This window comes from Oryx dammah, unplaced genomic scaffold, assembly GCF_014754425.2.
Source record: "Oryx dammah isolate SB20612 unplaced genomic scaffold, SCBI_Odam_1.1 HiC_scaffold_24, whole genome shotgun sequence".
NCBI classification, from domain to species: domain Eukaryota; kingdom Metazoa; phylum Chordata; class Mammalia; order Artiodactyla; family Bovidae; genus Oryx; species Oryx dammah.
Genome location: NW_024070208.1, coordinates 23,281,187 through 23,302,379, shown reverse-complemented (window position 1 = coordinate 23,302,379; position 21,193 = coordinate 23,281,187). Strand labels below are relative to the sequence as shown.

Here is a 21,193-nt window from a genome sequence, read left to right as displayed (position 1 = left end):
TATTTTTTTGGGCTCCAAAATCACTGCAGATGGTGACTGCAGCCATGAAATTAAAAGACGCTGACTCCTTGGAAGAAAAGTTATGACCAACCTAGATAGCGTATTGAAAAGCAGAGATATAAAAAAAAAAAAAAAGAAAAGCAGAGATATTACTTTGCCAACAAAAGTCCGTCTAGTCAAGGCTATGGTTTTTCCTGTGGTCATGTATGGATGTGAGAGTTGAACTGTGAAGAAAGCTGAGCACCAAAGAATTGATGCGTTTGAACTGTGGTGTTGGAGAAGACTCTTGAGAGTCTCTTGGACTGCAAGGAGATCCAACCAGTCCATTCTGAAGGAGATCAGCCCTGGGATTTCTTTGGAAGGAATGATGCTGAGGCTGAAACTCCAGTACTTCGGCTACCTCATGCAAAGAGTTGACTCATTGGAAAAGATTCTGATGCTGGGAGGGATTGGGGGCAGGAGGAGAAGGGGACGACAGAGGATGAGATGGCTGGATGGCATCACGGACTCGATGGACGTGAGTCTGAGTGAACTCCGGGAGATGGTGATGGACAGGAAGGCCTGGCGTGCTGCAGTTCATGGGGTCCCAAAGAGTTGGACACGACTGAGCGACTGAACTGAACTGAACTGAACACATATTGAGCCTGTGGGAATAAAAACCAGCCAGCAAAGAGAAAAGCAAAGGCTATTTATTCAGGATTTGCTATCATAAAAGAGTCAATTTCTATCATTAGCATTTTGGCAGAGACTCGAAGGTAGGCAGAAGAATGGGAAAGCTTTATAGTGGGGAAAAATGGAAGGCTCCAGGTGTGCCTTGATTGGAGGCTGTCACCCTGGTGAAGCTACAGGTGGACAAACCAGAGGCAGAGCATCCTATGTGATGATCTAGGAGAACCATCACGGGGCAGTGCCCTGGGGTTTTCTTCTGTTGATCCTAAGTTGCAATCAGAGACACAAAGCAGGAGAGATGTCAGTTATTAATCAAGGCCTGGCCACTGGGGGTTGATTGTTACAGAAGTAATTGTTCAGCTTCCTGAATTGTTGTCAGAGATCACAATCTGACTCCCTGCAAATCTGCTATCTAGCAGGCTGGCTTCCTGGCTTGGTTATTATACATAAAGGCTTGGTTTTCTGGGCTGGTAGCTGCAGGTTGGTGGTCAGAGTCCTATTTTTAGATACGGTCCAGCCTTTTGTCTGCTCATGTATTCAGCCTCTCAAGCCAAGAGCTTAAGACTTATGCACTGTATTATATGTATCTCATACCACATAAAAAATGATTCACATAGAGACCAGAGGATACCCATGGGCAGGGTAGTACTGAGGATGGAAAGCTCACTGCTTGCTCTGCAAACTCAGAAAAAAAAGAGGATGGAGAGAATGGAAGAGCTTTAGCACAACCAGCCTGGGGACAGTGCTTACAGGGATGGAAACTGTAGGTCCCAGGTCCCGTGACCCTGCCTTCTAATTGAGACACTGCCACATGAAAGCTAAATGATGCCTTCCAAGTTACTTAGCCTGTTGGGGTCTTAGTTTCCTTCTCTGTTAGCACAATAATAGCTAGCCTTGAGGATTAAATAAATTACATGTAAAGGAATTAATAGGGCTTCCCCAGCGGCTTAGTGGTAAATGATCTGCCTGGAGTTAAGGAGACACAGGAGATGTGGCTTCGATCCCTGGGTTAGGAAGATGCCCTGGAGGAGGGCCTGGCAACCCACTCCAGTATTCTTGCCTGAAACATCCCATGGACAGAGGAGCCTGGCAGGCTCCAGTCCATGGGGCTGCAGAGTCGGACACCACTGAAGTGATGGAGCACACACACACACAAAGAAATTATTAACCTCATTAGGAAGCCCCCCTAGTGAGCCAGGCCACTGCCTAGGAATTTCCTCGAGTTCTGAACATTTCCTTAAGCTTGATGAACCTTTAAAGAGATTCTTCTTGACTCAAGGCCCCTGATTTCCCTTTTCCATGAGCACTTCCTTTAGAACAACAATCTTTGTAAATTCTTTCTCTGCCCCTTTGAGATGTAAGCCTTTTTCAAAACCTCTTGCCAGTTTTTACAATCTGGGACTATCTTTCTCAAGGACCTGGGAGACCTTCTCTTGAAATGCAGTCGCTAAGAAGATAGCACCCCTCACTCCCAGTCTCTGTGGGCGGTAGGAGACTGACTTCAGTAGACACCGTGCTGCAAGTTGTAAAATGTACGTCCTGTCATAAAAATGTGGGACGTTTATTAGCAAACCAGACCCAGATGGTCTATGACCACCCTGAAAGTCTTTCATACTTTTCCACTAGTGCACTGCAGCCTTTAAAAACCTCACACCCAGGGGAATTTCCCAGTGGTCTAGTGGACAGGACTGGGCAATTTCACTTCCCGGCCCTGAGTTCCATCTGTGGTTGGGGAACTAAGATCCCACAAGCCAAACAACAACAACCAAAGTTTTATAAAAACAAACAAGAAAAACCCTACACCTCTTCGTTTCGGTGGTGCTAGTTCAGATTGAGTGTTGACCTCTCTCCTTGCCGGCAATAGGCTTGAGTAAGGTTTCCTTTTTTGCCTGTTTAATTTTGTCCAGGTCAGTGTGTGCTTTGACAACTGACATTTGTTGTTTTCTTTTCTTCCTCCAAACTTTAAACTTTTTATTTTGTATTGGGGTATAGTCATCTAACAATGTTGTGGTAGTTTCAGGCGAACAGTGAGAGGACTCAGCCATCCATATACATGTATCCACATTTTTCTTAATCTATTTATTTTTACCATAGAATTCTATATATTTGTTGTGGATATTCTGGCCCATCCAATGGATGGCTCCTCTCCATGTGCAAAAACTATATTTTTAAAGAGGACATACAATAGAACCCTAACTGCTGCAGGTTTCTACCTCCTAAAGTGGCTTGGTCACTGACTTTATAAGTTCTTTCATATCACTTTTAGAACCTTAAAAAAGAGAAGGAGAGAGAGACAGAGAGACACTGAAAGAGACAACCAGATCTTTGCTGTAAAACTACCAAATCAGTGTAGGTGATGATTTTATCATCATCGCTAGTCCTAGGGCTACAAAATTCCATAAGTCCAAGAGTTTTCTAAACTGAGATTTACATTTCAACTACAGACATGAACTTCATGACACATTTATATTAATACTGTTTATTTTTAACCATTTGGTCTTTTAAAGAAAGAGTTAAGATATATTTTGAAATGGAATGTTCAAAACGGTGTAAAAATAATGTTTTTAGTACTGTGCATGCTCCCTTTCAGCCCAAGAATGTAAGTGTCGCCAACACAAAGCCCCACTCAAAGTGCCCCTCTTTATATGACCTTCTCCCACCCAGGGGCAGCTTGGCCCACAGCCTCCAGGCGGGACTCCATCCATCCCCATCGGTGAAACGGAGTAGCCACGCCCACGCCTGCCATTCAGAGACCAGGCTTGATACACGGGCTCTTAGAGCATTTTTGATCCAGTTTTTCAAGTGGCAGTGCCTTCTTTTTCTCACTTCTGCTGTTTCTCTTTTGGGGGAGGGAGTTGTTTGTTTTTCGGGTTTTGTTTGTTTCAGTTTTGTGACCTTGCTGCACAACACGTGGGCTTTCAGCTCCTGGACGGGGGATTGAACCCACACCCCTTGCATTAGAAGGGCAGAGTCTTAACTACAGGATCTCCAGGGAGCTCCCAGTCTCTCACTTGTGGATCTAGCCGACTAGCTCACACACTGACAGCACAGAAACATCCCCTTTGGTAGAGAAAACACCAAAGTCCTCACGTGTTCTTGTGCTTTCTGTGGGCTTCTGTGTTCCCTAGACCCCCTGCACACCCTGTGTTCTCCTTTCTCTCACTTTCTTTTCTCGGAAGACTTTCCAATCTTACCTTCACCTCCAGGGGCTCCTCTTCTGAGTTTCTACAACACCCTCTACCATCACTTTTCATAGTACATTGTAATGTTTAGTTAACTTTCCTGTGGATTTTTACTGCTCTGAGAGCAGTTATTTTATTTTGACATCTTCATCTCCTGAAACACAGTGGCTTCTGGATTCATTCATTGAATGAATGAAGTGGGCGGTGCTCTCAACACTTTGGACTACCAAAAACGATGCTCAGCAACAGGACGGATAGATGTAGTGGTACGTTTGAAGTTTCTTGTTTGGAAATAATGATCCATCAGAGGAGATTCTGTTTGCTCTCAAGAGAGTCAATTAACCTGAGAAGCACATGTTCTCAAGTTTTCTCCTTCATAGGTGTTATCTCTCAACTCCCACCATTATAGGGAGAAAATAAAGAGAAAACATTTTCCTTAAAATTATTCTCATGTCTCCCTTTCCTTTTTCTGTCTGAAATAACTACCCATAATAAGTACAAATTCTTTGTCCTTAAGATTTATGCCCAAACATTCTCATAATAGTGTTATTTATAAGACCGGTAAATCAAAACACCTTGAAAGTACAATGGAGGGATAATTAAGTGAACCATGACGTATCGCCACAAAACCATAAAAATGTTTTAAGTTACAAAAACATGAAAAAATTGCTATATGTGTAAGTTACTCAGTCGTGTCAGACTCTGCGACCCCATGGACTGTAGCCTGCCAGACTCCTCTGTCCATGGAATTCTCCAGGCAAGAATACTGGAGTGGGTTGCCATTCCCTTCTCCAGGGGATCTTCACAACCCAGGGATGGAACCGGCGTCTCCAGCATTGCAGGCAGACTCTTTATCATCTGAGCCACCAGGGAAGATGAAAATTGCTGTGGTATATTGTTAAAAGAAAAAAATAGTAAGATGCAAAATTATATGGACAGTATAATCCTTCCTAGTAAAACAGTATGCTTAGAAAAAATATTGGATGGGGACTTCCTGGTGGTCCAGTGGTTAAAACTTCACCTTCCAATGCTGGGAGCGGGGAGAGCTAAAATCCCACGTCTTGTGGGCAAAAAAACCAAAACATCAAACAGAAGCAGTATTGTAACAAAATCAATAAAAGTTTTTTAAATGGTCCATATTAAAAAAAAAAAAAAGAAAACAACCATATCAGATGAAAATTAACCAAAATATTGCTACTACTGCTACTGCTAAGTCACTTCAGTCGAGTCCGACTCTGTGCGACCCCATAGACGGCAGCCCACCAGGCTCCCCCGTCCCTGGGATCCTCCAGGCAAGAACACTGGAGTGGGCTGCCATTTCCTTCTCCAATGCATGAAAGTGAAAAGTAAAAGTGAAGTCGCTCAGTCGTGCCGACTCTTAGCGACGCCATGGACTGCAGCCTACCAGGCTCCTCCGTCCATGGGATTCTCCAGGGAAGAGTGCTGGAGTGGGGTGCCACTGCCTTCTCCGAAATATTAACAATGGTTAATTCTGAGTGATGGAAGTATGACAGGTTTATACTGCTCAGAATTTTCTTATTTTTGCTACCATTATAATTTTTAGAAGCACTTTAAAAATAAAAATCTACCTATCCGCATGGCCTCTTCAGTCGTGTCTGACTATGTGCAACCCTATGGACTGTAGCCCGCCAGGCTCCTCTGTCCGTGGGACTCTCTATGCAAAAACGCTACTCAGGTCAAGTGAAAAAAAGTCCTGTGTTTTCAGAGCAGGAAAGACCAGATGCTTCTGGCTGGGCGGGGAATAAAAACAATCATTTTCTCTGGGCCAGGCAAAGAGTTACAAATTCTTTCCCCTTTTCTGTTTGCTTCTGATCCTGGGGAGATATAGCCAGTAAAACAGAGTCTCAGCCACTTCCTGGTCCTTTCTCTAGTGAAACGGGGATTTTAAGTACCGAACATAAAATCTAAAGCAAAACCCAACAGGTAAACATTATCTTTTCATCACCTGCAATTTGTCTGTCCTCCTCCCTTTTCCTCTCAAATATGCACACAGATTGTATCGAGAGCTTTTTCTTTTTTTTTTTTTTCCTTAGGGAAAAATGCAGAATTGCTAAATTTAAGAAACTAAATTTAAACTAAATCACTCAAAGTGTGATCTTAATCTGGCAACCTCACTAGTTTAGGAATTTACTTGGAGGCAAACTTCTAATTCCATCTCAGACTCAGAAGGTCTGAGAAGGATGAAAACTTCTAGAGGTGAGGACCAGATCTGTGTTTTAAAAACAATCACCAGGAAGATTCTTTTGCACACTGATGCTGAGAAGAATTTCTAAGATGGAGATGATCGAGATGCCAATTAACTTCACTTTACCTCTTAAAGAAAAACAAGAAAGAAAAAAAGGAAGGGGTAGGGTTTTCTGTCCAAGGCTAATGAGAAGTCTAATGAGGTCCCTGGGTGGGGAGGGAAAGCCCTAATTTATAGCATTCTGTACATTCTGATTTATCCTTGTGACGTCAGGGAACTTGAAGTCGGGAAGAAATGTACCCTTGGGGCTTTCGAAATTCGGGACAAGCCTGAGGCACAGTCTGCAGAGAGCTTCTAATGGGGGTGATAACTAAGACTCAGTTATTCATTTAATTCTCTCAACATTGTGTGTGGAATTTCCTATACAGCTTGAACGACCAAATGGTGTTGTTTTGTCAATGTGTCCAAGATGGAGGACATATCCCACACATCTCAGAGAAGGACCGACATTGTACCTCATAAACTGCCTAGAGCACGTGAAATCAGAAGTTGTAGTGTATAAGCCCTACTTCTGTTTGTTCTGTGATAGGGCAGGTTGTTCCTTGTAGTTCAAAAATCAAAACCAAGTAGACCCACGAACGCTTTAAAATATTTCATTGGTGATACAGCTTCAGCCGTGCCCTTTATCCAGTTGATGTCTTAACCTGTTAAGTGGAAGCTAAAAAGTCTCATGAAACTTCTTGCTTAAAAAAATAATCAAAGGTTCACTGGAAGAGTCCTCCCACATGCACCTTCCAAATGATGTCCATGGTCTTCCATATAGCTATGTTGTTAGGTCTACTTCAAGAGAAAAGTCTCTTTTCCAATTCAGGTAGGTATCTCTAAATGTATATTTTCTTTTTTACAAACTGATCATACCAAATGTGTCCAGCATTTCTAACTGGTGTTATGGAGCACAGGTTACTTGTTAGAGCACAGGTTAGGACTCATACACACACACACACACATACCAACATCATCGCCATCATCACCATCACCACATTCTGGACCTCCAAGTTTTCAAACTCTCGAGGGCTCAGTTTTCTCCGCCATAAAATGAAGTTATAAAACAATCTACTTTAGAAATATTCTGCTACTGCTAAGTCACTTCAGTCGTGTCCGACTCTGTGTGACCCCATGGACTGCAGCCCACCAGGCTCCTCCATCCATGGGATTTTCCAGGCCAAGAGTACTGGAGTGGGGTTGCCATCACCTTCTCCGAAATAGCCTAAGATTTAAAATAATGCAAGCAAATGCTCTGCAATACAGGAGAACATCAAGCTACACTTCATATTTACAGGCTGTTCTCTTTTCCTCAACTTGAGAGATCAGTATATCAAACATGGTGCAGCTCAAACCAACTTTTCTATTTAATCAAAGCATCATCAAATGATATTTGAGCATGAATAAATTTTAGCCTGCTCAACATAACTTTGCTAGCTAATGCCAAAAAATGAATATAAAGATAAACACAAATTCTAACAAGAAAAAGGGCAAGTCATAGACTGGTCTTCACGAAGCAAATAAAAACCACAATATACCATGACTTCAAAATTCTGGGCTCTAAATGAAATTGAAGCCAATTTCAATATGCATTAATTCACCTCGTGCTCACTGTCTGCAATGATACAACTCCCATTTTGTGTAATATACATAAAATAAACTTAAGGCAGGAAAAATGAACTTACCCACTAAGTTCTCTTTATCCAGCTTCTCTGGAGAGGACGCCCCGGGATCCATCTCATTCTTGAGAAGCTTTTATACTTGGCAAATTTTCATGGGTGTGGAGCCAGACCTAGGCTCCAGGAAGCACCCAGATGTGCTTGGGAGAAGAAAGAGCAGAGAGGCAGAGTGAGAGAGTGAGAGAAGTTCCTCTTCTTTCATGAGCACCCTAAGGATTCGTTACCCTAGTGAAGGAAGTCTGTTAACATAAACAACACAATCTCCTTCCTGAGTTCAGACTGCCACTGTTCATAGAGGAAATTCAAAGGTGTGTGTAGGACCTTCTGCCTGTGCTGCTTCTTGCAGACTATCCCCATGTAGTTGTCTGTATCACTGATATCTTATAAAACACATCTATACCACATGTAATTTGCTTATCATAATGAACTGTCCAATCCACAGGGCACGTATCTCCACCCTTAAGTTTCTGATGAGGAATTTCATCCAATGCATTGTACACACTGCAGTGAGTGATCTTCTGAGACTCGAATCTGATATCTCCATCCTGCTTAAAATAATCCAATGATTGCCAATGGTTAGTATGTAAAGATAAAAATCGTATGTGCCCTAAAAGAACTGCTGGTCTGTCTCTCCCTCCTTTTCCAGGCGCACTCACATGATCTGTCCCTCACTCATTTAGCAATAGCCCCATTGGCCTTGATCAACCCTACTAAACTGAACCCTACTAAAACCCTACTAAACCTATGTGTCCTCTGTGCCACAGGGCCTTTGCACATGTTACCATACATATAATTATTTGGTTAATGTTTGTTTCTTCCTCTAGATCAGGGGTTGGCTAATTGCAGTCAGCTGGGCAAATTTGCCCTACCACTGATTTTTTGTAAATAAACTGTTACTGGAACATGGCCATGTCTTTTTGTTTCTATGTTGTTTTTGGTCACTTTTGGGCTTCCCTGGAGGCTCAGTGGTAAAGAATCCACCTATCAATGCAGGAGACAAGGGTTCAAGCCCCAGGTCAGGAAGATCCCCTGGAGAAGGAATGGCAACCTAGAATTCTAGCCTGGGAAATTCCATGGACAGAGGAGCCTGTGGGCTACAGTCCATTGGGTTGCAAAAGAGTTGGACATGACGTAGGGACTAAACAGCCATAACATAGTTGAGTGGTTGCTTTTTAGAGACTGTATAGCCTGCACAATCTAACATATTTACTGTTTATCCCTTTACAGAAAATGTTGACTCCTGACCTGTAGATTGTAACTTCTGTGAGGGAATAACTGAGTTTTTTTTTTTTTTTCCTGCCATGGCACCTCTAGCATTTAGAACAATGCAGACACATAGTTATCATCCAACAGACACTTGTATGAATGAATAAGTGATTTATTTAAGACGGTGGTGGTGGTGGTTTAGTTGCTAAGACATGTCCGTCTCTTGCAACTCCATGGACTGTAGCCTGCCATGTTCCTCTGTCTGTGGGATTTCCCAGGCAAGAATACTAGAGTTGGTTGCCATTTCCTTCTCCAGGGGATCTTCCTTAACCAGGGATTGAACCCATCTGTCCTGCATTGCAGGTGGATTCTCTACAACTAAGCCATCAGGGAGCCCTTAGCAAAGATAACAGCTCCCAAATTGTAAAGCTCTTTCTCAAATCCAGATCCCTGGGCTCCTACCCCAGGAGTCCTTCTTTCATTATATGGCTTGGAAACAAGGGCAATTTTGCACTCATTCCAATACCGAAAACACTAATCTTCTAAGTTTCTGATGTTTATCTTTCTCATATGAATATTCCAAATCATATTTTGTTTGTGGAAACAAAACAATACAAAACAACTTCTGAGATTTCCCAGCCCATCTCAACTTTCTTGGTCTTTTTTCTTCCCAAACATGTAGCTGTTTTCTTCTTAGCAACTTCATCTGAAGAAAACCTCCCAGATTGTGGGTTCCTTTTACCAACTGCTTGATAATCATAATTGCCTTCTCCACAAACTCAAATTACAGTAATAACCAGGCAGGGCTGTCATCCACAGATTGTAATTATAAGAATTAATATGGAATATTAGAACTTAAGAAAAGGCGGCTGGGGACCAGAAACAGATTAAAACAGACACACAAGCACACGCACAATCAGAGACATTCTGCTTTAGACTCCTGTCCTCTGCATGCTCCTCATATATCCTGGGTTATGGCTTGATGTGGAAATGATGCTACAGTCATAGTAGGTTAAGAAATAGGCTCTGTGCCCATGTTGCCTAGATTTAAAGAAATCCTGGTTCTACCATGAACTAACTGTGTGACACTGGGTAACTTTACCCCTTCGTGTTTTTCGCCCCGCTCTGTAAAGGAGGCATGCAGATTGTCTTTACCAGGGTCATCTGTGTGAGAAATAGATGGAATAGTACATGGAGAATACTTGGAATAGGGATTTCCCTGGCAGTCCACTGGTTAGGATTCCATGCTTCCACTTCAGGAACATGGGTTTGATCCCTGGTTGGGGAACTGGTTGGGGAACTAAGAGCCCACATGTTTCACAGACCAAAACAAACAAACAAAATATTCAGAATAATAACTGGCATTAATTCATGATAACTAATATTCCCATGAGTGGAAACTGAGCTGTATTTCTCAGGACTCAGCTGTCTCCTTTCTAAAATGGGAATTTGGGGTTAATTTTCACAGCATCGTCTGGATGGAAGATTGCTGAGTCATTGATTGTCATGCTGTGCTCAGTCGTGTTCGACTTTCTGCGGCCCCCTGGACTGTAGCCTGCCAGGCTCCTCTGCCACGGGATTTCCCAGGCAAGAGTTCTGGAGCGGGTTGCCATTTCCTACTTCCTTCCTCATCCAGGGACAGAACCGCTTTGCATCTCCTGCATTCCCAGGTGGGTTCTTTACCACCTGGGAAGCCTTTGACTGATAGGTGTGTTCAAACATTTATCACTTCTCTTCTTGTCTAATGCTTTTCCAGTTTGCTGCACATTTGAAAACTCAACCTCCCTTCCTCCTGTACCATCCATCTGTAGATTTCACTGTTTCCTCCTGGCCTCTACTTGATCACTATGTCACTTCCACTTTGGGACTAACCTCTGATGTTAAGAGCAACAGGAAACCTTCCTGTTTCCATCATTTCTTGGGACTAGGTCATAGACAGTCTTCATCTGGAATAGGAAGCCACTTTCCCTCCAAATGGGATGCCCCTTCACAGTCATGAAAACAATGTGTTTTGCAAGTGCCGGGCTGGGGCTGCTGCTGCTGCTAAGTTGCTTCAGTCGTGTCTGACTGTGCGACCCCACAGACGGCAGCCCACCAGGCTCCGCCGTGCCTGGGATTCACCAGGCAAGAACACTGGAGTGGGTTGCCATTTCCTTCTCCAATCTATTTTCCCTTAATATTGGCCAAATAGCACTTACGCCAGCACCGCCAGTCACTGAGGTGCAAGGTTCCAAACAACTGTAACAATAATTATTCCCTGGTGGGAGCTGTAGAAAGCCTCCAGAGTACTTAGGGCAAACACATCGCCCTTGGAAGATGACTAAGCAACTGTTTTTCTTCTTCCTGCAAAATGTTTCCAATATCTCAGGAAAGCAAGAATGATTTTAACAACTAAGAAACATTTAGGACAAGCTGAGTCCCTAACCAAGAGTCTCAGGAGAGGAATGAAACATAAGCCTATTTGCCATGTTTCCTCTTCCTTTGCTTAAAATAGAAACCATGGTGTGCCAGTTCATGGAATTTTCTCTCCTTCAGATTGAGAATTGCAGTAACATACTTCTGATGAAGATTTTTCTGTGGTTCTAAACTTTCATTCTGTCAGTTCCTTAGCTAAGGAAAGTCCTGAAATGAGAACAGCTATTTTTTTTTTAATTAAAGAAATTTTGATTGCTAATACAATTTTTTAAAGTTACTTCCCATTTATAATTATTATAAAAATTGGCACTATTTCACGTGTAGCACAGCTATATACTTCACTTTTTTAATTAAAAAATTTTAATTTATATACAATCTTTAAAGGCTACTTTCTCATTTACATTTATTTCAAAATATTGGCAATATTCCCCACATAGGACAGCTAAGATTTTAAGTCTAATTTCTATTCGTACTCTTGACAGACAGGATAATGTATCCTGAAGCACTAAATTTTATTTTCCTTGGAGCACAAAAGGGATCTACCTGAACACCCAGCCCACAGAATAGTCTACCCATTAGAAACTATTTTATTGGATAGACATTTTAATTATGCAAATGTTATGATGCATGTGAAGTAATACATACAGTATTATTACAATAATATATACAATTATATATCATGCATGTATGTGTATATTTATTGAATAAAATGAACAATGAATATACCATCCAACCTTAGACCAAGAACATTACCAACACCATAAACTATTTGAATATTCTTTCCTAAGTCTCACCCCACCTCCCTATAACCACAATCTGTAATTGTGTTCTCTCGCTTTTAAAGCTTTTAAAATAATATACATATAGGACTTCTTTGGAGATCCAGTGATTTTCTGCTGTTGCTCATATCTGAAACTGCGATTGACTTTTGAATATAACAATCTGTAAATCTCACTAAGCAATATTTCTTTCCAATAATTATACCTTTTACTTCTTTTTCTGTACCTTCCTATGCTAGCTAGCTAGGGTGCTAGTAAAATGAGGAAATGCATTTTACTTGATCAGTCTCTGATCGTAAAAGGATATTTCTAAATTGCATAATTAAAAATAGTGTGTTATACTTTTATAATTCCTTTACCTGATAGTCTCCTCCTTTTCCTAGTTTGCTGTGTGTATGTGAAACATTATGGTGATTACGTTTTATCAGGTTTTTTTTTTTAAGAGAAACTGAGAAAATTTTTTCTCTACTTGCTAATGTGTTGAATTGCACTTTTAGATTTCTTTTTAAAAATGTTTATTTGGCTGCCCCAGGTCTTAGTTGCAGCCCTTGGGGTTGTCAGTCTTCATTGAGACACGCCAGATCTTTAGTTGTGGCATCTGGGATCTAGTTCCCTGACCAGGGATCAAACCCGCCCCTGCATTGGGAGTGTGGAGTCTTAGCCACTAACCACCAGGAAGTCTCACACTTTTAGATTTATGTTACTTTATCCTTGCACTCCTCATGTAAATGCAACTTGATTGTGGTGTATCATATTGTTTAAGAATAATGCTCTGTATATGTAGCTCATGGAGCTTCCCTGCTGGCTCAGATGGTAAAGAGTCTGCCTGCAATGTGGGAGACTTGGGTTCGATTCCTGGGTCCAGAAGATCCCCTGGAGAAGGAAATGGCAACCCACTCCAGATTCTTGCCTGGGAAATCCCATGGACGGAGGAGCCTGGCAGGCTACAGTCCATGGGGTCACTAAGAGTCATACACGACCGAGCAACTTCACTTTCTTTTTCATATGTAGCACATATTTTGATGTTTTACTCTTTACTTGAAAAAGGTTGACTTACATTTTTCTTTCATACTATTCTAGCCTCAGTTTTTGTTTCAAGGTTATAATGGTCTACAAGAATGTGTTGAGGAGTGTTTTTCTCTTTTGTTGGAAGAGTCTGTTCAGTTGAACCTGCCTGTAAAACCATCTGAGCCTGCTTCTTCCTTTCGTCTCCACTCTTGTGAAACCAACACATAGGCAATCAGAGCTAACACCTTACTGTGTGCTTATTTCTTCCACTTTTCCATGCTTTCTTTCTGGATGATTTTTTCTTATTCTATTTTCTCCTCCTCACCAATTAGGAGTTAAAAACACAACTTTTAACCCTTATCATAAAATTTTATTGGGCATAAAGTTTAAAAATTAAAAATTTATCATAAAGTCCCTCCTGAGTACAAGGACCCTGGGGATATGTTAAATTTGATCTTTTTTTCAACTTACCTAATATTGTCCATTATTTCATATGTTAACTGAACCTACTATTCTGTTACCTTTAAAAACAAAAAAGGCTCATTAAACTTGACTTGGTGTTAAGTCTTTTCTAAAATTCTGGGACACTACTTTATAAATGCAGATAAGACCCATCTAGCAAGCCAAGCGTAAAGCTTAAGATTAAACTTCATCAATTATATGAGGGTTTCCCAGTGGCGCTGTGGTAAAGAATCTGCTTGCCAATGCAGGACACACAAGTTTGATCCTTGGGTTGGGAAGATCCCCTGGAGGAAGAAATGGCAGTCCACTCCAATACTCTTGTCTGGAAAATCCCATGGACAGAGGAGCCTGGTGGGCTACAGTGCATGGGGTTGCCAAGTCAGACACTACTGAGTGACTGAGCATGCGCGCGTGCACGCGCGCGCGCACACACACACACACACACACACACACACACAGTAGACTCAAAAAGAACAAATGAAACTTCTAGTCTGTGTTGGGAAATAATTAAAGCCATAGTCTGTTTCAAGTGTTAGTTGTGTGTTTCAACTTTCACATGAGGTGTTAAATGAGCATCAGTAGTAGACATTGACTTCCAACTAAATTCAGACAAATATGTCCTATATATTAGCCCCAAGACAAAAACTTAAAATACTTATCCAAGTGCTGAATAAAACACATAAAATATGTATCCATAAAGTTTATTTTAAAAAATTGTTAAAAACTGACCATACAGGAATATTTATTAATATACTTAAAAAGTTTGTTCCCCATGTTGAAGGAAAATACATTAGCAACATCTTCTAGACACCATTTTTATAAAAGTAAAACTTCTAGATGCTGAAATGTACTACAGTAGATTCTATAGTTTATACTTTTAATCACAGGATTGGAAATCATTCTTGCTACTCCCCCGATCCCCCTGAATGTGGCAGTTATTTTACTTAAATTAATGACATTCAATTATGTTATACTACCACAGGTCCTTAAATAGAGTACACACTGCATATTTACTAACAGAGCAAAGTCTTCTCTATCTGTTGTCACATCAGTATTTTAGATAAGCATTTGATTCTAAGTACAAATAGAAATACTACATCCCATGATTGTAAACATTCACCAAGAGCTTCCAGAGTACAATGAGTAATAGAGGTGGCCCAAGGGTCAGTCCAATGTTCCTCACTCACATTTGGATAATGCTGAGATTAAGAAATATGTTTTGAAGGCAAATTATCACAGGCCTTGTATTTCTGTAAGAAAGTAGTTCTGGATATATATATATATGTTTTTAGAAAACATATATATATATATATGTTTTTAGTTGAAAACACCTGAAAGTCATTCTAAGGACTATATGAAGCACCATTTTCACTTACCTGAAATACATTGGGTTAAATTCAGCAGTACATGTATGTTTGTTAATGTCAGGGGTTAAAAATAATGGTGGGTCAAGTTCCCTTTTGTGGATATATCTGGAGTATGGATACTGAGTTCCAGCGATGCTAATAGGAACCACTCAAGCGTATCAAGGGTGGTAACTCCCCCAGGGCCACATGCAACCCGTAAGTCTGAGGCACGACCATTACTTCTGTCAGTGGATGCTGTACAGGCAGAGTTAAGGCTGTATTCGGCTATAAAGAGTTTAACACCCTCTTTAGTAGTCCCCCTACACCACTCATGTACACTGTTCAAAATGTCATAGGGTGCAGGTGAAAAGTCCCCAAACACTTTTTAAAATACTACTCTCTGTACAATTTGTCTTCAATATATTTACATAGGGGAGTGTTCACACTTAAAAACATTTTTAAAGAATGCAACTGTGTGTGTTTTTTTTTTTTTTTTTTTTTAAAACTCTTATCACAGTTTCCCCAGGATCATCCTTAGCCTCATTTCCTGACTTCTGGCCAACTTCACATTTGTCAGACAGTTCACTGCGGTCCTCGGGCAAGTCTGGGGTCCTTGGGCAATTCTGACGTTGCTCTGCAGGATGATATGCGTTAAAATGTATTCACTGCCACCCACTCTGGGACAGGCCTGGCTGCAGAGAAAATGGTGTTGCTGGTGCTGAAGGGTAACTAGGAAACCCATCCGGCTGAGCTGAGTAGCTTTCCAGAGCCGACGCTGAGTGGACCTGACGGAAAGAAGAATGCACAGGTGAGCAGAGTGCCAAATTCCATCAGGCCTGTGCTTGCTTTTGCCCGTCCCACTTTTTTGTTTTTTTAAAAGAAAAAAAAAAAAAATGCTGGGGCAAGGTAAGTCTGTTCAGTCTCCTGAAATTTTTAAGAAACATTCAGACTACTTTAGATGGTAGAGGTGCGTAGAAATGCCTTTAAAATGTTTAACATCCTTTAAAAAAAGAACAGGTTTTCTGGAGAAAATTTGGCTCAATGGTCCACTACTTTAGCTTTAACTAAAGAAGACAAGCTAAAATTTAACTGTTACATCTAAAGATTCTGTATGTAAAAATCGCCAGACTGAGATTTAAAAGTCTCTAAGCAGAAAAAACACACAGATGAATATATTCTACCACCTTTGTCACTCTCCTGAGGGAAAACAAGGATAATTTGTAGATTTGGGGGAGGGAATTAATCATCAAATCTCCAGACATTCTGCTAAGAGCCATTTTGGGTCAGTGCTGGAATACCACTATCTGTATTGCAAGGTTATCACTACAGAGGCTATGTTACACCTGTTACCATCCTTATTTGCTCCAGGCTGGGCTGCTCACCTGCTGTAACAATGCTGACTGTGCAGCTGCATTATGCTGCAATTCCTGCAGGGATGACTGTGAGGGATTCTGGGAAAATCCCGGGATGCCTGGGAGGGACAAGAGGCCTGGAAAAACTGAACTGCCTGCAGCTTGAAGTCCAGATGATAAGCTGAAATACAGAGAGAATGGGTCAACATGCAAGACAGACATAAAAGCTATTGCTTCTACATCTGTCAAATACTATCTTAAGATGTTAAAAAAATCCTAGAAATTCTCTATTGTAGGGAACTATAAATAGGTTTTACACACTGATGTAAAACCTACTTTCCATTATTAAGACTATTCTGAATTCAGTGAGTTTACCTTTTGCTGTTTTGTCAACTTAAATCACCAAATGCAAATCTTAAAGTTATCTGAAAGTGAAGTCACTCAGTCCTGTCCGACTCTTTGTGACCCATGTACTGTACTGGGCCAGGCTCCTCTGTCCATGGGATTCTCCAGGCAAGAATACTGGAGGGGGTTGACATTTCCTTCTCCAGGGGATCTGCCTGACCCAGGGAGCGAACCTGGGTCTCCCGCATTACACTCTTTACTATCTGAGCCATCAGGGAATCCCTGCTGATTATCTGAGCAGGCATTGATAGTTTATACATTTATCTCAAAAAGAAACATGTTAGGAGAAACATTTCAAGCCCTTTTAAGTGTTGGCCCAGAAATAGATAATTTTGCACCAACAATTCGCTTCTGATTCATTTGAACGACTTCAAGATCACGCATGAGCCGTCGTGTGAAGAACCATCTCCCCTCTCTCCAGACCATGCACGTACCTGGCCTGCGCAACCAGAGCCGAGTTGAAATTGGAACTAAAGGCAGAGGCGAAGCCTGGGAGGACGGGTGCTGGCGACGGGGCGGTGGCGGCACCAGTGGCGGGCGGCTGCAGCCCCGGGAAGGCGGGCAGCGCGGGGGCCCCAGGGGCGCTGGAGACGGAGAAGCCGGGGTAGGAGGGTGCCGAGGCCGGCAGTGGGCCCTGTGCCACGGAGAAGAGTGAGGGCACGGCGGCCGGCAGGCTGAGGGGGAAGGCCGCGGCCGCGGAGGCGGGCGCTGGGGCTGAGAGTCCGGGGAGTGCGGGCGCCGCGGAGCCGGAGCCGGGGTGCGGGGGCGCCGCCGAGGTGGAGGCGGCAGGGGCAGCGGGCGTGGAGGCCGGGGGGTTGAGGGCTGGGGTGGCGGCCAGAGGGAAGCTGCTGGTCAGGGACGTGAACGGAGGCAGGGCGGTGAAGACTGGGGTGATGGGTGTGGAGGAGCCGTGCGGGGCCAGGGGCAGGGCGGGCAGGGCGCTCGAGCCCGTCAGGGGCGCGCTCAGCCCCGGGAGGCCCGGCAGCGCGGGGTTAAGGCAGGACGGCAGGCTGATGGGCACTGAGGCTGCGGGGTAGGCCCGGCCCAGCGCCCCGGAAAGGCCCAGCGCGCCCGCGGCGGCGGCGGCGGCGGCGGGGGCCGGGCCCTTGAAGGCCGAGGGCGTGGGGCTGGTGGGCTCCGTCTTGACCACGACGGGCAGGGCGGTGACGGCGGGGGTCGCGGGGCCGTGCGGGTGGGCGGCCGGCCCCGAGGAGGCCGAGGAGGGGGCGGCGGGCGCGGGCAGGGCTGGCGGCGTGGAGGCCGCCGCGCTGGCCACGGGCGAGGGCAGCCCGGGGAACAGCGCCAGGCCCGGCGTGGGCGCCTGCGGCGGCCCGTAGCCCTTGTTGGCGGCCGAGCCCGGGGGGTCGGCGCCCTGGTTGGCCAGGGAGGACAGCGAGGCCAGCCCGCTGGTCACCGCGGAGGGCAGGGCGGAGGAGCTGATGAGGCCGCTATCGCTGGACGTCAGGAAGCCTTTCAGGGCGGACAGGAGGGGGCTGTTCACACCCAGGGGACAGGCGACAGCGGGCGCCGAGCCCCCGGCGATGACGGAGGGGGTCGGGTTGGACACGCCTTGGGACGCCGGCGTCAGGGTCAAGGGCAGCCCTGCGAAAACCGACGACAGCGAAGCGGAGTTGAGGTTGCTGGCGGCGGCGGCGGCGGTAGAGGCGGCGGGGAAGGGGAGGCTGGTGAACGTTTCACTGGAAGCCGGGGTGGCCCGAGGCGCAGCCGTGGCCTGAGGGGCCGGGGCCGGGAGGGCGGGAGGACCCGGCAGGGGAACGAGGCCAGAGAACACGGAGGGAACGGGCGTGGCCGTGGTGCTGTGGACAGAGGTCACTGCGGCGGCCGGCAGCGAAGGCGTCCTGATCACCGTGGGATTCGGCGTCATCGGCTGAGGCGGGTGTACGGCGGAGACCTGCCCCGGGAACACAGGAAGGACGGTATTCGCCAAGTTCATCCCTGGGAGGCTGGCGGTGGCCGACGCTGACGGATGAGTGCCTGCCTTGACCGGGGACGCGGTAAGAACTGGAGTTGCAGCGGGTGTCGAGGGATTGGAGCCAGGTGGGGGAAAGAGCTGACTGGCCGGGGTGGAGAATGCTGCGGTGGGAGAGGAGGAGAGGCAAGAGGTGATCATCACGGCTGAGAGTTCAAATGTTAACTCAAAAGAAAATGGACAAAAGTTTATGTGATATTTAACAGATGTCAAAGAAAAATCAATGACAGGTTTAAGAGGCTACTGAAGTGTACACATTGCTGGATTCCATTTTCACCAGGCAGCCTCAGTTAGATCCTGCAGAGTTCTGGACTCTGATCAGCACAGCCTTCCCTTTCACAGTGAGGAAGCCTTGACAGTGAGCAAATAAAACTTTTTCATAGCTTCCCAATTTAAAAAAAATTCAAAGAATTTATTTTGTGATTAGTGCTGGTGTACTCATTCTCTCTGGCTACTTGTCTAGAGTAGTATGACAAGTCATTTCCTCTCTGAAGAGCTGTCAGGACACCATCCCCTCTAGAGGCACACAAGGTCATCGAGTATACTCAGGCCATCTCTGTAGTATTCTTGGTTGCCATGTGAGTTGATTACCAATCTCTACAGATTTTCCCCCAAGTACTTTCTCATACTGACTCCTTTTAACCTCTAACTTTACTTGGCTTGTCCTAGACTTTAGGGGCAAAAGCCATATCAAGTTCCTCTTTAGTCTTCACACCTAGCCCAGTGCCTGGTATTTACGTGTTTAGTAAGTCTTTGCTGCACTGGATACCTCACGATTACTTCAGCTACAGTTCTCAAACCCACCCAAGGACTTACTCTCAAAACTTCTAGAGTTTGCTACAGTACTTTTATTGTGATAAACTCTACAAATAAATAATACAGGCATTTTGGGAATGCCTGGGATTCCCTCCTGATCAATTAATGAAAACCTTAGCTTCTGATCTTGTTGGTGCCAAACGGAATGCAAGACTTAGGTAGGTGATGTCATGATGACAACTACCGTCCATGCTATATTCACACTGAAGTCTGTTTCAGCTGTAAATAGAGAATGTTACCTTTGCAGTGATAATCAACTGAAAGACCTTTTCATGGACTAAGACTTCACTTTTTAAATCTATGCATGATAAGGACTCTGGACATAAGGAAGCTGACATGGTCCATAAAGTGACACACTGTGTTAATCACGGATAGAGAAGGGACCACAGGAAAAGAAGAGAGGAAGCCCACACCCACATAATACATTTGTGCTCAGTGATGGCCAAAGGGTGCTACACGGGGCTGAACAAATTTTACAGTTGTTTTAGATAATCAACATGGGAGGAGAATTGACAGTAAAACATAAATATATAAACATTAAACTCAAAAGATCTGTGGGTGGGTGAGTGAGTGAGTGAAGTTGCTCAGTTGTGTCCGACTCTTTGGGACCCCATGGACTGTAGCCTACCAGGCTTCTCTGTCCATGGGATTTTCCAGGCAAGGGTACTGGAGTGGGTTGCCATTGCCTTTTCCACACAAGATCTTAGTTAATACCATATTCATATCATGAGCAGTTCATACCATATTCATATCATGATAGTTTCAAGTAAATCACTATCATTTTAAATTGAGAGTACATATGAAAATAGGTTTGTAGCTCTGTATTCCATTTGTTTTATAAGAACTAGAAGCACAAGGAATATATGCCTAGTTTTGTGTTTGTAAATAATATACCAAAAAATGATTTAGGTTAATATTGGTTGGGAAACATCTGGTGGGGAAAACATTTGAGAATTCCCTGTCTTATTTAACTTCATGCTGAGGACCATGTAGTTAATGACAGATGGCAAGGGAAAGCCAAGCTGTCCCACAGTGTTCTTTATAGCAACCTTTGTTGGAAATCTTTACGTATAATGACACAAAAGCCATGCACTATTAATCACAGTGCCTGCAGTCAAATGGAACAAAACAAAAATGGACCCCCTCACCCCCCAAAACCATACCATGGGAAATACCACTTTCCTGTCATCTAATTTGGTTGTTAACCACAAAACACGATGTGTTAGATCCTGTACTAATTACTTTACACCCATCATTTCATTTGTCCTCATATAACCCTGATAGGCACTAATACCCCCATTTTATAAATGGGCAATCTCAGGCTTAGTGTGATTAAGTAATTTGTTAAAAGATCATGCAGCTATTGAGTGGTGTTCAAAGGACATAAAGTTTCAGTTATGCAAGATGAGTGAGTTCTAGAAATTGGCTGTACAACACCATGCCTCCAGTTAACAATACTATACTGTGTACTTAAAAACTGGTTACAAGGGTAGATCTCAATAAGAGATCTTACCACAGTGATAACAGTGATGATGATAAAAAGGTCATGCAGCTATGAAGTGACAGAACCAAGACTTCAGCAAGGTCTGTCATACTTGTGTTCTTAAGCACTATACTTGTTTGTTTCTTAATATGG

General features: G+C 43.7%; 1 protein-coding gene across 1 annotated transcript in view; it reads right to left on the bottom strand.

Annotated features, from left to right (window-relative positions):
• Positions 1–14,337: 14,337 nt before the first annotated feature.
• The window catches only part of PROSER1 (proline and serine rich 1), a 28,767-nt gene continuing 21,911 nt past the window's right edge, over positions 14,338–21,193 (bottom strand). The window contains exons 11-13 of the mRNA XM_040267024.1: positions 17,186–18,845; positions 16,377–16,527; positions 14,338–15,779 (exon numbers count right to left, since the gene is read on the bottom strand). Coding sequence (XP_040122958.1) covers positions 15,657–15,779; positions 16,377–16,527; positions 17,186–18,845 — 1,934 coding nt within the window. The 3' untranslated portion in view covers positions 14,338–15,656. The remainder of the gene's footprint in view (positions 15,780–16,376; positions 16,528–17,185; positions 18,846–21,193) is intronic.